Genomic DNA, 12,311 nt, shown 5'->3' with positions numbered 1-12,311 from the left:
GCACTATCTGCGACCTTTAAACACCCCAATTTTTAAAAAAAAAAAATAAGTCTAAAAAAACAAACCAAACAATTCTGACTTGGATTTTAATAACAAATTAAATATTTCAGCATATAATAAGTATGCCAAGGATAATTCATTTTATATATTCAAATATACATTACTTGCTTAACAAAAACTGGAGCAAGGACCTACTCTATCTTTAAAAACACTTTTATGACAGAACATTAGTATTTTTCTGAAATATCTAAGTCCAGATATTCAAGAATGAGTTGTAAAATGGTGTGTTAGCATGTCTCTTAAAAAATATTCTTCAGTCTTGAAGAACAAAAAACTAAATATAGCTTGGGTATTAAATCTCAAGAAATTCTCATTTTTTTCCCATAGAATAATTTTTACCAAGAGAATTTTTTTCCGCAAAAAACTTGTTTTTCATAAATTATTGGGTTTCAATGATAAGAACTAAATTGGTAAGAATTTTGAGTTTTTATACATTTGAAGCTATAGGTTTTGCACGCCTTGTTTGTCCATCTTCCTTTCAAACTTCCCATATTAATAGTTATATAGAAACCTAGAGGGGTATGGTTTGATACAGTATTCTTCTCAACCAATGAAATTTCAAGATTAATATTAGAGGCAGATAACCTTATTTATACCGTTCCATTAATTGTTTTTTCCCATTATTTTGAAGAGAAATATATATTTCTTATCTGTAATTCAGAACTGGATCAATTGGTTTTTTTTTTACAATTTCAATAATCGATGATGTAACGGTATTTTTTTAATTCCAGTGTAAACCACAATTATCTACATTTTGAATATATTTCGTAAAACTAAATAAAAATGCAGAATTTTTTAATTTATAAAACATTGTTTTTGATCAGCGTAACGTTCACTTCATAGCATAATTCAAGGAAAATTTCACTTCAAATATCTTTTCTTCCATTGTTGCTATCTAATTTGCTAATTCAGATTGAGATTCTGAATTACGAGTGTTGTTTGCAGACAGGTTAACATCATCTGCCTTTTCCTCTTCATCACTAACATCAGACTCGTCACTTGATTGATTTTTTGACAAATGATCCGCTTCATTTCCTTTGTCAGATGTCTGCCCGATATTTTTCTTTTCCTTAAGCTCAGATTCATCGAATTTAGATGTCCCAAAAGTGCTCTCGCTTGCCTTTTGATAAATTCCACTGCTTTCAACATCATCTCCCTTTTCTTTGTTTTCGGGCTTGGACTTGTATTTTTCATCTTGTTCTGAGGTAAGATTCCCAGCCTCCTTGTGGACTGCTTGAGGAGTCATCTCCTCGTCGTTTTCATCCTCTTCCTCCTCTACCTCACTGTCATCCTCCTCTCCCGCCTCTTTCCTGATAGATCTCTCCAGATCAAGCTGAAATTTCGTCATTTTCCTCTTATCCTTATTCTTTTTTGACCTTACAAAATAAAAAAAAAATCAAAGCAAATAAATAAGCAAGAAAGCAAAATCATCTTGCATTTAAATATCTGTATCTTCAATGAAATATATTTGTTCTCCTTCGGGTGAGACCGTATAAACCGAGGTTCCGTATCGCAGTAAGTGCTGGTACAAAAAAAGATCCCTTACTGCTCAAAGGCCCTAAGTGCCGAGTAAAGGCCTAAATGTACAGACCTCCACCGGGAAGTGGTGGCGTCTCAATATGAGTGTAAAATTCTCGAAGGAACTTTAAACAAACAAACAAATATTTGTTCCTTTATAAACAATGCAACCTCTTTTCAAATGAACCTACGTTTGGTCTAAATGGAAAAAGAGAGGACTAATTGACTAGTGGAAGTCTTAATGATTATTATACTTATTTGCCATCAGTTGGACTTAGGTTTAAATGAAGTACATCTTCCTTGAATTAAATTGAACAAAATTTCATCCTGAAGAGAGATAAAGATACAAACAATGAAGTATTTTTTCTCTGTTCTGATTTTGATTCAGTTTGTATTAATTTGAATGGAAGCATAGGCGAAAGAAAAATGCCGAAAATGAATTTATAAAAAATATTTTGATTTCATGCTCTCTATGAATTTTTTAATAGTTTCAAAACATTTGCATACTCTATATGTTAGTTTGGCAATTTAAATGTATTATTGTTTTTACGTCCATTCACATTCATTTATAGATTCTTTGTTTAACGCTAAAAAAATTAAGCAAATATTGAGTTCTGTTTTCAAAGGAATAACATATTACAACGCCATGACTACACTAGGCTTTTTTTAGGTCTCCAATTAGAAATCAAGTTTTTTATAAAAAGCACATATACATTTATTATGCAAAATATTTTCTTAAATATATTTTATGCTGAATATGCACAATAGGCAATTAATTTCTGTATATTAATTTCCAAATTTTACCAGCTTAGAGAATCAATCTTCCAATAATAAGTGGAATCTTTTCTGACTACATGGTCAAATTGAAAAAAATAATAATACTAAAAGAAACCAAGAAATGCTTTTTTTTAAATTCTTACTAAAGGGGGTCTGCCTAATATATATCATGTGAGGTATTTATACTTGTAAATATTCAAGTAGGCGTTTGATTTCAGGGATAATATTGCATTAAAAAAGTACTGCGAAGACTCCAACCTTTTGTAGAGAAAAATATTTCTGAACACGTTTTGTGCTACACCAATTTTAGTGAACTGTGAATCGTTACTATCCTAAAAGAACAAGGTACGGTTTCAATACAAATCTTGCCCTGTGTTTTTCGTAAAGATAAAAGTGATGTAAAAAAATTAAAACTCATGCTTGAATCACTGAAATTCCATGCAGAAAGATCATACAAATCATTTTTCTCACACGACCTTCTAAAAGCAATAGTTACGTCATAAATTTGTGCATTTTCCCGTACTTTCTTCAAAAGTTGCAGAAGACACCAATTTTCAATTGAATTTTCGTTTAGATAATATTGTCCACAGGCATCGCCCACAAATATTTTGAGATATGCTATTTTTCAAAGAATTTTACACAACATATCCGAAAATTAAAGTGGGCGACGGCTGTGGACAATATTTTCTTAAGGAAAATAACCCTGGAAATGGGTAATTTTGATGATTAAGACGTCAGAATGGTACTCCATGCCATATTCTTTCCTGATTTATCGCAGTCATATACTCAACTAATATTTAAGCCAGTTTCAAAACTTTTTGAAAACATTAAATCTTTAGGGCACAATAAAGCTGAAACTGCACCTTCTTCTTTATCGCGAACCATTACATTAAAACATTATCAGAACCAGTCATTGCATCAATACCATTCATTTTTGCAGTTGTGAATCCAATCTACGGCGTCGTAATTTTCAGTGGCTTGAAGAGCATTAATAAGATCTATTAAAGCCTCCATGCGGTCTTCATGAAGTTCACGTGCTACAATCAGCATCTAAATGAGATTTTAATAACAAAACTATTAAAAATATGAAGGAAAATCTCTGTTAAAAACATTGCTTCTTGAGACTTGAGACCTCAATGCTGTAAGAACAACTTTTCCTCAGTGAAAGAAAGTTTAATTTAATGAAATATGCTTATGCAACAAAGCTGGAAGGAATCGGTAACTCACACGTAAAACTTTATACTGGTAGTTAGGAAAAGTTGTGTCGGCAAATATGTTGGCATTTTGATTTTCTGGTATTCCTAGCAACACACCTAAATTCTGAAAATCCGGGTTAGCAAATTTTTCTACGAGGAGAACGAAAAATTCGTCTGACATTGGTTCTGGGTAATCTACAAAACGGAAATAATGAGAGTAAACTGTTGTGGAAGTAAAAAAAAAAAGATAGAGAAGTAAGGAAAAATCCCAAATTTTGTAACTTTTAAATTTTTATGCGATTTGGCCGTAATTTCAGCGCTTTTAATTTTACCTTCATTTTTCGATATCTCCAAAGTTCCTTTCATGGCATTTTCTGCCCACTTATAAAACCTGTCACCCTTCTCAAATTCATTGTTTTTCAACCTTTAAAGAAATAAATCTTGAGTAAGCCTAAAAATGACAATATATAAAAAATATTTATTTACATTATTTTATGTTGTCAAATACCATTCACTCAGATCCTCGTGAACTAGTTCTGAGATGTCGTTCCGCCCCACTCTGGATAGGGCCGTGACTAGATCCACCACTCCCATATCGTCTAGGTGCTGAGAATTTTTCCGCCATTCTAACAATATCTGTTTGAAACAGAATTCTGTTTCTTATTAATAGAGATTTGTTGCTGTAAGTTCAGAGCTTGTACTTTTGTGGAAATGATGTCTGCAAGCTGTTTAACTATATGGTCTATGAATGTAGGGAACCCGTTTCTTTAGAATACATCAAATTCTGTTTGAATATTTTATATAAAAAAAAATGAAAGTAATAATGGTCAGTTGTTTAGGGAAACTTTTATTTAGTTTCGAAACTTTTTAAGTTTCGTTTCAGTCACTAACCTTAACAACTTTATTTTCTACCGATGCACTTTTTGTTGTCGACTTGACACGAATTTTGTCCACTTTGTGAAACGGAACCCCCAGCAAAACACAAAACTGAACCCATTCAGGACCGAGCTTAGAAGCAATCTCCCTGAGCAGTTTCTCTCTGGTAAAACCTTTATTTTGAAAAAGAAATTATAATAATTACATGTATTATGTCGTAATAAATGTCATTTCTAAAGCCTGGGCGGTTAACTCTGATTATTGACCGAGTCTGCTTGTCGATATCATACCTTTAAATGTATCTTCTTCCTTAGGTACTTCCTTAACAGGCATATCTGAGAGCCAAAGAATGATACTGGTCACCTCCTTCTCTTTGGGAATTTCCATAACATCTAGAGCGCCGCACGGGGGTTCCTCCTTGTTTAACATGGATATAACAATGTGTTGATAGTTATCTCTTTTTGAGTGAAATTCCAGTTTGGTCGTTCCAGAAAACTTTTTAATGTTACCAGACAATGTAATATCATACTCCTGTTTTTCATATGTATCAAATTCTCCAGTACATTCAGGATTCAGCACAATAAAGTCCTGAGCCTTCCAATGATTCAGTCTGTCTTTCACTTTCTGAGGTTTTGTACACTCTAGAACCGTCCAATAAAGGTTTCCGGGCACAGCTTTAATTACAGCAAAAAACTTGACTATTTTTGCTCTTTTCAGTGCTTTAGTATGAAGTTGAGTGACTTGTATTTTTAAATCTTTGTCTGTGGCCCCTTTCCTTTTTTCAGCCAATACATGTCTGAAAAAACAAAACACTCTCTTGTATTACTGTTGATGAAAAGTGCTTGAAATGACAACAGTGGCTTTTTTGTTTTCTTGTCTTCGCAATACATACGTTGAGAAGTGAGAAAGATCGCAGGAAACTTTTCCTTTCTTCGTCTTTGGATCTCTTTTCAAAACATCCCAAACATTTTCGTCCAGAGCCTCATCTAAGTCGGGATCGAAATCTTCTGGAATATCTGCTGCTAATACACATAGTTCTCCCTCGTTTTCATACTCGTGAGGTAAAGGAGAAGTAAAGGTAACGCCATTTTCTTGAAACTTGTTACAGCCCAGACTGTGGTGCAGGTCATAGAAGTGACCAATGGATAACACATCCCTGTACTGTTCAGGTTTATACACCGGAGTTGGAATGACCTAAAAGAAACTCCCCAGAATAGTATCCAATCAAAGCTTGGTACATTTTCTGTATCTATTTACTTATAAAATTTTAAATTAAGCTATATCTAGCTTACATAACAATATCTGTATTACCTCTAAGTTGACTGTCCCTGAATGGAAAGTATACGGGGCAACTCTTATGTTAATAAATCTGTCCACCCCAGAAACAAACTCCCCTCCACTAGAATCTATGGGAAATTTCTCCATCTTTGGTATCGTGATTAGTATGAAAGATTTTGTTTTTGTAATGTCCAAACGTATTCTTAACTTCCATCGCAAAATTCCTAAGTGCTACAAAAATCCAAAGAAAAGCACAATTAATTTAAACTACATGTATATTTTTATTCTTTTATTTTAGATTCCATCGGTTTTAAAATAGTTTATTAAAAAAATGAAAATTTGATCAGTTGCATTTACCTCGCTTAATGTTGTTGGTCCTTCAACTATTGCAGATGGATCCTCTATAACACCTTCGTTCGTTTTTATCTGGATTACTTCATATGGATCAGGATGATCGTAAAGTGGAACTTCCAGCTCTACCATTTTTCTTACATGAACAGTGGACGTAATATACTCAAACGCATCACTGATTAGGATTTCTTTCCCGACAGGTTTCAGTGATTCCATACAGAATTCCGGACGAACACGTCTACACAAGAAACTGAGGCTAGTCAGATCAAAATTGTGGGGAGTAAATATTTTCAGTTCAATGTCTTCAAGGAAACTAACCTTTCCTGGAAGGAGTTCATCGTGTTGTATAATTACATCTCTGTAAAATAAAACAGCACATGTAATAATAATACGAGAGCAAACAAATTAGCATATTTAGAAATATCCAACATAACATGTTCACAGGTACCCCCAAGCATATTAGTTTTATGACTTTGGGAAGAAAACACAGGTGAAAAATGATGAAATACCATTTTCAAAAAAATGTTACAATATATTTGTAATGGAACTTGCAGCCAAATTAACTTTTAAGAACAAATGAATCACTCCAAAATATGCCATACTTGTTTTTTATACCCTCTAGAACTTTTCTGGACTGACTGGCGATTTTTCGAAAGGCTTCATCTCTGTTGATGGAAAATGGGCACACTCCTTTCTTTAAAAAAATAATGATTATAATGCAAACGTAAAATTAAACTTAAGTCTTATCAGTAGTATGAACTTACATAAACATGTCGCATCAGAACAGCTAGGAACGGCAAATAATTATAGAACATTGACGGTATACCTTATTTTTAGAGTAGGCGTCCGCTCCACAAAAGATGAGAATTTCTGTTGCTGCTAAATTATTGCGATCTGCGGCGTAGTGAAGAGGCGTGCACCCCTCCTGAAAATTAGAAAATCTAAATTGAAGAATACGCCCCTCGGGCAAGTAAAATTGGAGAGACATGTAACAACTCTGAAAAATCTTACTTAAATCTGACTTTAGACCTTGTAAAGAACCACTGTAAAAAATATGTTCTATGTAACTCTCGGTCATAAGAAAGCAAACTGTTTCTCACATATTACAGCAGATACTGTTTGTATTAGCACTTCGCTATCTTTCCTTAGGCAAATTTTCAAAATATTCAATACCCAAAACAATCACTTGTTACATTAGAAGATTCCACGCAAGTCTTCAAAGTCTACATCTATATATACCCAAACCATTCATGAAAGTGTAATTTTCTTTTCAATTTAATCGATCTTTTAAACAAAGCAAACCTCCTGATACAAGTGTTGCAGGTGTAGAACTTTGGATACAAGTATTACATGTGTAAAACTTTTGATACAAATGTTGTAGATGTAAATAGCCTCGGATACTAGAATTACAGTCGTGAAGAACTTTGGATTTAAGTACTGCAGGCGTAAAGAACCTCGAGTACAAGTACTACAGGCCTAAGGAACCTCGGGTTCAGGTACTACTGGCATAAAGAACCTCGGGTACAGGTACTACTGACATAAAGAACCTCGGGTACAGGTACTACTGACATAAAGAACCTCGGGTACAGGTACTACTGACATAAAGAACCTCGGGTACAGGTACTACTGGCATAAAGAACCTCGGGTACAGGTACTACTGACATAAAGAACCTCGGGTACAGGTACTACTGGCATAAAGAACCTCGGGTTCAGGTACTACTGACATAAAGAACCTCGGGTACAGGTACTACTGGCATAAAGAACCTCGGGTTCAGGTACTACTGACATAAAGAACCTCGGGTACAGGTACTACTGACATAAAGAACCTCGGGTACAGGTACTACTGACATAAAGAACCTCGGGTACAGGTACTACTGACATAAAGAACCTCGGGTACAGGTACTACTGGCATAAAGAACCTCGGGTTCAGGTACTACTGACATAAAGAACCTCGGGTACAGGTACTACTGACATAAAGAACCTCGGGTACAGGTACTACTGACATAAAGAACCTCGGGTACAGGTACTACTGGTGTAAAGAACCTCGGGTACAGGCACTACAGGCGTAAAGAACCTCAGATATACAGAATTTTTTATGACATGCTTTTTGGGTTTTTTATTATTATTATTTCAATATTGATTGATTTATAAATCATCAAAATAATTCCAATCTTCAGCTTGCATGTTTACATTATTTAACTGCACGATAGATGTTGCTTGGGTAACATAGGTGTTTTAAAATGGTTCTCTACTTTTGAAATATAAAAAAGTTGGGTTTTTAAATATTCATTATTCTAATTCGTATTTTTATGATTTAGTCAATCTTTGACATCAAACAAATAGAGCACACTTCTGGAATAGAAAAACCATGATAATTCTGGGTGACTTTTTTCTAATAATTAGGATATTGCATACTACATGTAGTATATATGTATCTCCTATGATAATCATTTATATTTTTCTATCTAAAGTATGGATAACTACGAGGGTTGATCATAACTGTTATGTCACAAAGCTACAAAATTTTTAATTTTGAATATTATCAACGAAAATTCATATACTAATTCCTCTATTTATTTTGATTTTCACTTTAAAAATCCATTCCGTTATATAAAATACTTTTCAAAATATTAAGACAAGCACAACATTAGGTTTTGTCAATCGTCGCACGGCAAGAATTTTACCGACGTCGTTATGACGTTACTTTTCGGCACTTATTTTCAGTTAATCCGCATATCTCATTAAACCTCTCATGTGCTTCCTTTTCATAATTTTTACTGCCATTTTGCTATGAAGCGTCTTGATTTGAGTTGCTGTATTTAAATTATTTGAACTTTGTTCAAAATTTATTTCTAAATTTATTCCTTCCTTTTTGCGTATATCTTAGTTGCGGATGAGCTGAAAATGAGTGCCAAGAGAAACGTCATAACGCCGTGTACATTCTTGCAGTGTGGCAATAGACGACACCCAACGTTAAGTTTATTTTAATTTACTAAAATACACTAAATATATATATGAATGAAATTTTAAGAAAAAAAGTTAAATTAGAATTTATCTGCTATGATGTTACATTGTTAGTAGTGTAAGGATGGAATTTTGATATTTACCACATCTCTGGTTATGTTAAGCTACATTGTTGGTAATGTTAGGATGGAAGCCTGTTATTTACCACATCTCTGGCTATGATGTTACATTGTTGGGAGTGTTAGGATGGAAGCCTGTTATTTACCACATCTCTGGCTATGATGTTACATTGTTGGGAGTGTTAGGATGGAAGCCTGATATTTACCACATCTCTGGCTATGATAAGTTATATAATGGGGAGTGTTGGGATGGAAGCCTGATATTAACCACATCTGGCTATGATGTTACATTGTTGGGAGTGTAAGGATGGAAGCCTGATATTTACCACATCTCTGGCTATGATGTTACATTGTTGGGAGTGTTAGGATGGAAGCCTGATATTTACCACATCTCTGGCTATGATAAGTTATATTATTGGGAGTGTTGGGATGGAAGCCTGATATTTACCACATCTGGCTATGATGTTACATTGTTGGGAGTGTTAGGATGGAAGCCTGATATTTACCACATCTCTGGCTATGATAAGTTATATTATTGGGAGTGTTGGGATGGAAGCCTGATATTTACCACATCTGGCTATGATGTTACATTGTTGGGAGTGTTAGGATGGAAGCCTGATATTTACCACATCTCTGGCTATGATGTTACATTGTTGGGAGTGTTAGGATGGAAGCCTGATATTTACCACATCTCTGGCTATGATATTACATTGTTGGGAGTTTTAGGATGGAAGTCTGATATTTACCACATCTCTGGCTATGATAAGTTACATTTTTGAAAGTGTTAAGATAAAAACCTGATATTTACCTGATATTTACTACATTTCTAGCTATGATGTTACATTGTTTGTAGAGTTGGAAGTCTGATATTTATCACATCTCTGGCTATGATAAGTTACACTGTTTGGAGTGTTAAGATGGAATTCTGATATTTACCACATCTCTGGTGTCTATTGGTGACTGGTAAGCCAGTAACAACTTAAGGGTTTCCGTGTCCCCTGGTTCTGCCGTGTAATGAATCGCCGACAGTCCCAGCTGTATGGTAGAGATACAAATCACATTTTACCATCTTGGATCTTGGAGATACAAGCTATAGTACTATATTATAAATAAAACTTTTCTTTTACCAGATAAAAAATGGTATGATGAATACAGGCTAATTATCTTAAATACAGTGTTAACTTTCTTACTGCTCTGCGAAAGTACTTATCTTCAAAATAAAAGATAGATTTTTTTCCTAACTCTTTAATCTTATGTCCATTTATTTATTTTTACTGGCCACCAACATTGCAGTTCATAAACATTTACAAAATAACTTAGATATTCATGATCAGTTTTGCACAAGCATCTCCTGCCGGTACATACTAATATTTGATAAGCATACGACTTTTCTTAATGTACACTTAAAGACGTATTTTGAACACAGTCATTTTCCAAAATAAATATACGTATAGATACGTATCTGACACTAAAAGCAAACATCAACATATACATGTATTCCTGTTGATCGTGTTTCATTATTGATAATGTATTGCAGTGTTTCAGGAGAACTAAATAAACAAAAATTTTATCGGTAATCAGGATTCTAATGAATGAATATCCCCTCGCAACGAAGGTTGGGGGGATATATTAACGCGCTTGTATGTAATTGGGTGAGTGACTGCGTACATAATGGACGTTAATCAATTAATTGCATTATTAGCTTTCTTTATAGATGAACCCTTCCTAAAATGCATTTGAATGTTGAAAAAAAAATCTGATCAGACTATTAAGAAGAAGGGTATACTGGTAGAAGGTACCGGGCAGGGTGTGTACAGCACGTGTTTGACAACGGTTCTTACCGCATCCCTTGAAGTGATATCTGCTCCTCTTTGTAGGAGTAACTTTTGAACCACGTGATTTCTATTCTTAGCTGCTTTAATCAAAGGTGTTGCTCCATCATCCTTGAAATTATTGAAAACAATGCATGATGTTTGTTTGAATTCATAGTTTTATTAATCCGGTTATGCAATATCATTGTGGTAAGCTTCATCAGAGGTAAAACGTGAATTCCTAATTACTGTATGTTTAGTCAACCTAATTTATTTATGTTTTTTCTTCATCTCAAGTGGAATGTTTGTCTATAAAGTGTCACGATGTTCTGAAAACAAAGATGGCGGCGAGTGCACTTACCCGAGCTCGGCAGTTGACGCTTGCGCCCTGCGAGATCAGTATTTCTATCATCTTGGTGTGTCCTTTATCCACCGCCACGAAGAGTTGTCTCTCCTTTAAAGTCATCTCGTATCTATCGGGTCTTCGTCTTCTACTTCTGTTCATGGACACTGAGATTTTACAACGTTTCATCATTAAAGAACTCAGTATCTGAATACCTCTGAGTCTTTTGCAACATAAAACTACCCAGGAGTACTCTTAATGTATGTTAATGACCATTGCATTATTCATTTCAAATGTTTCTAACTAAGTCTTATCGTTTCAGCATTTGATAAAAATGTATATTTGACATCGTTTGAAACTGAATTAAGTTATAAATGTTTCCATTTGACAGCTTTCGATTTGGGAGTAAACTCCACAAGACTACATAACCCCCATGTACACTTACCTAGTCCAGGTGAGTTATATCTTGAACAGGTATTCAGCTGTTCTTTAACAAACTCTGTGGAACAAAAATGTAAGGCATTGATTTTTAGAACTCAATCTCTAAGAAGTGTAAAACAAATATTAGAAACAGATTTTTAAAGAATTTTAAATGAGTAATTGGAAAATATCACGAGAACGTACTTCACTTACCTTTTGTGTTAAATATCTCCAAAACGTTCAGGTGTTTTAATATAAATTAGGACTAGCAGTCATGTATGCCTCCAATGTGGTATATGGTGAGACTATTTACACTGATCCATTATCAATCTAACAGCTTTGTGGATCTGCCCAAGTCTAGCAGACAAGAAATCATTTTTGTGCCACAAGATTTGAAACCTGTTTATTTTCACTTTGACGAGAAAAAAGAACATATATAAACAAGTTGTAAGAATATCAAAATAAAATGAATTGGCGTCTGATTAAAGAGCGCATTTAAATGCTACTGACAAGGAGTGACATATTGTCTATAAACTTAGTCATCTGAGAATAATGCACTGCTCATAAAAATGGTTATCAACCTTCCATTTAAATGCTT

At 34.1% G+C, this 12,311-nt stretch overlaps 1 protein-coding gene across 1 annotated transcript; it reads right to left on the bottom strand.

Moving 5' to 3' along the window:
• Positions 1–955: 955 nt before the first annotated feature.
• LOC133189665 (uncharacterized) lies at positions 956–11,444 on the bottom strand. The gene is made up of 15 exons (XM_061325064.1): positions 11,312–11,444; positions 10,981–11,082; positions 10,076–10,174; positions 6,883–6,981; positions 6,659–6,750; positions 6,063–6,414; positions 5,739–5,936; positions 5,320–5,621; positions 4,718–5,223; positions 4,443–4,600; positions 4,060–4,187; positions 3,884–3,975; positions 3,583–3,746; positions 3,281–3,405; positions 956–1,436 (listed from the first exon to the last, which is right to left on the bottom strand). The coding sequence occupies exons 1-15, from the start codon at positions 11,414–11,416 to the stop codon at positions 956–958; spliced, it is 3,003 nt and encodes a 1,000-aa protein (XP_061181048.1). The 5' UTR covers positions 11,417–11,444.
• Positions 11,445–12,311: the final 867 nt, after the last annotated feature.

Source organism: Saccostrea echinata, unplaced genomic scaffold (assembly GCF_033153115.1).
Source record: "Saccostrea echinata isolate AGI-Se365-2 ecotype Australia unplaced genomic scaffold, CSIRO_AGI_Sech_v1 ptg000019l, whole genome shotgun sequence".
NCBI classification, from domain to species: domain Eukaryota; kingdom Metazoa; phylum Mollusca; class Bivalvia; order Ostreida; family Ostreidae; genus Saccostrea; species Saccostrea echinata.
The sequence above is the reverse complement of the archived record's forward strand: the minus strand, read 5'-3'. Positions and strand labels throughout refer to the sequence as shown.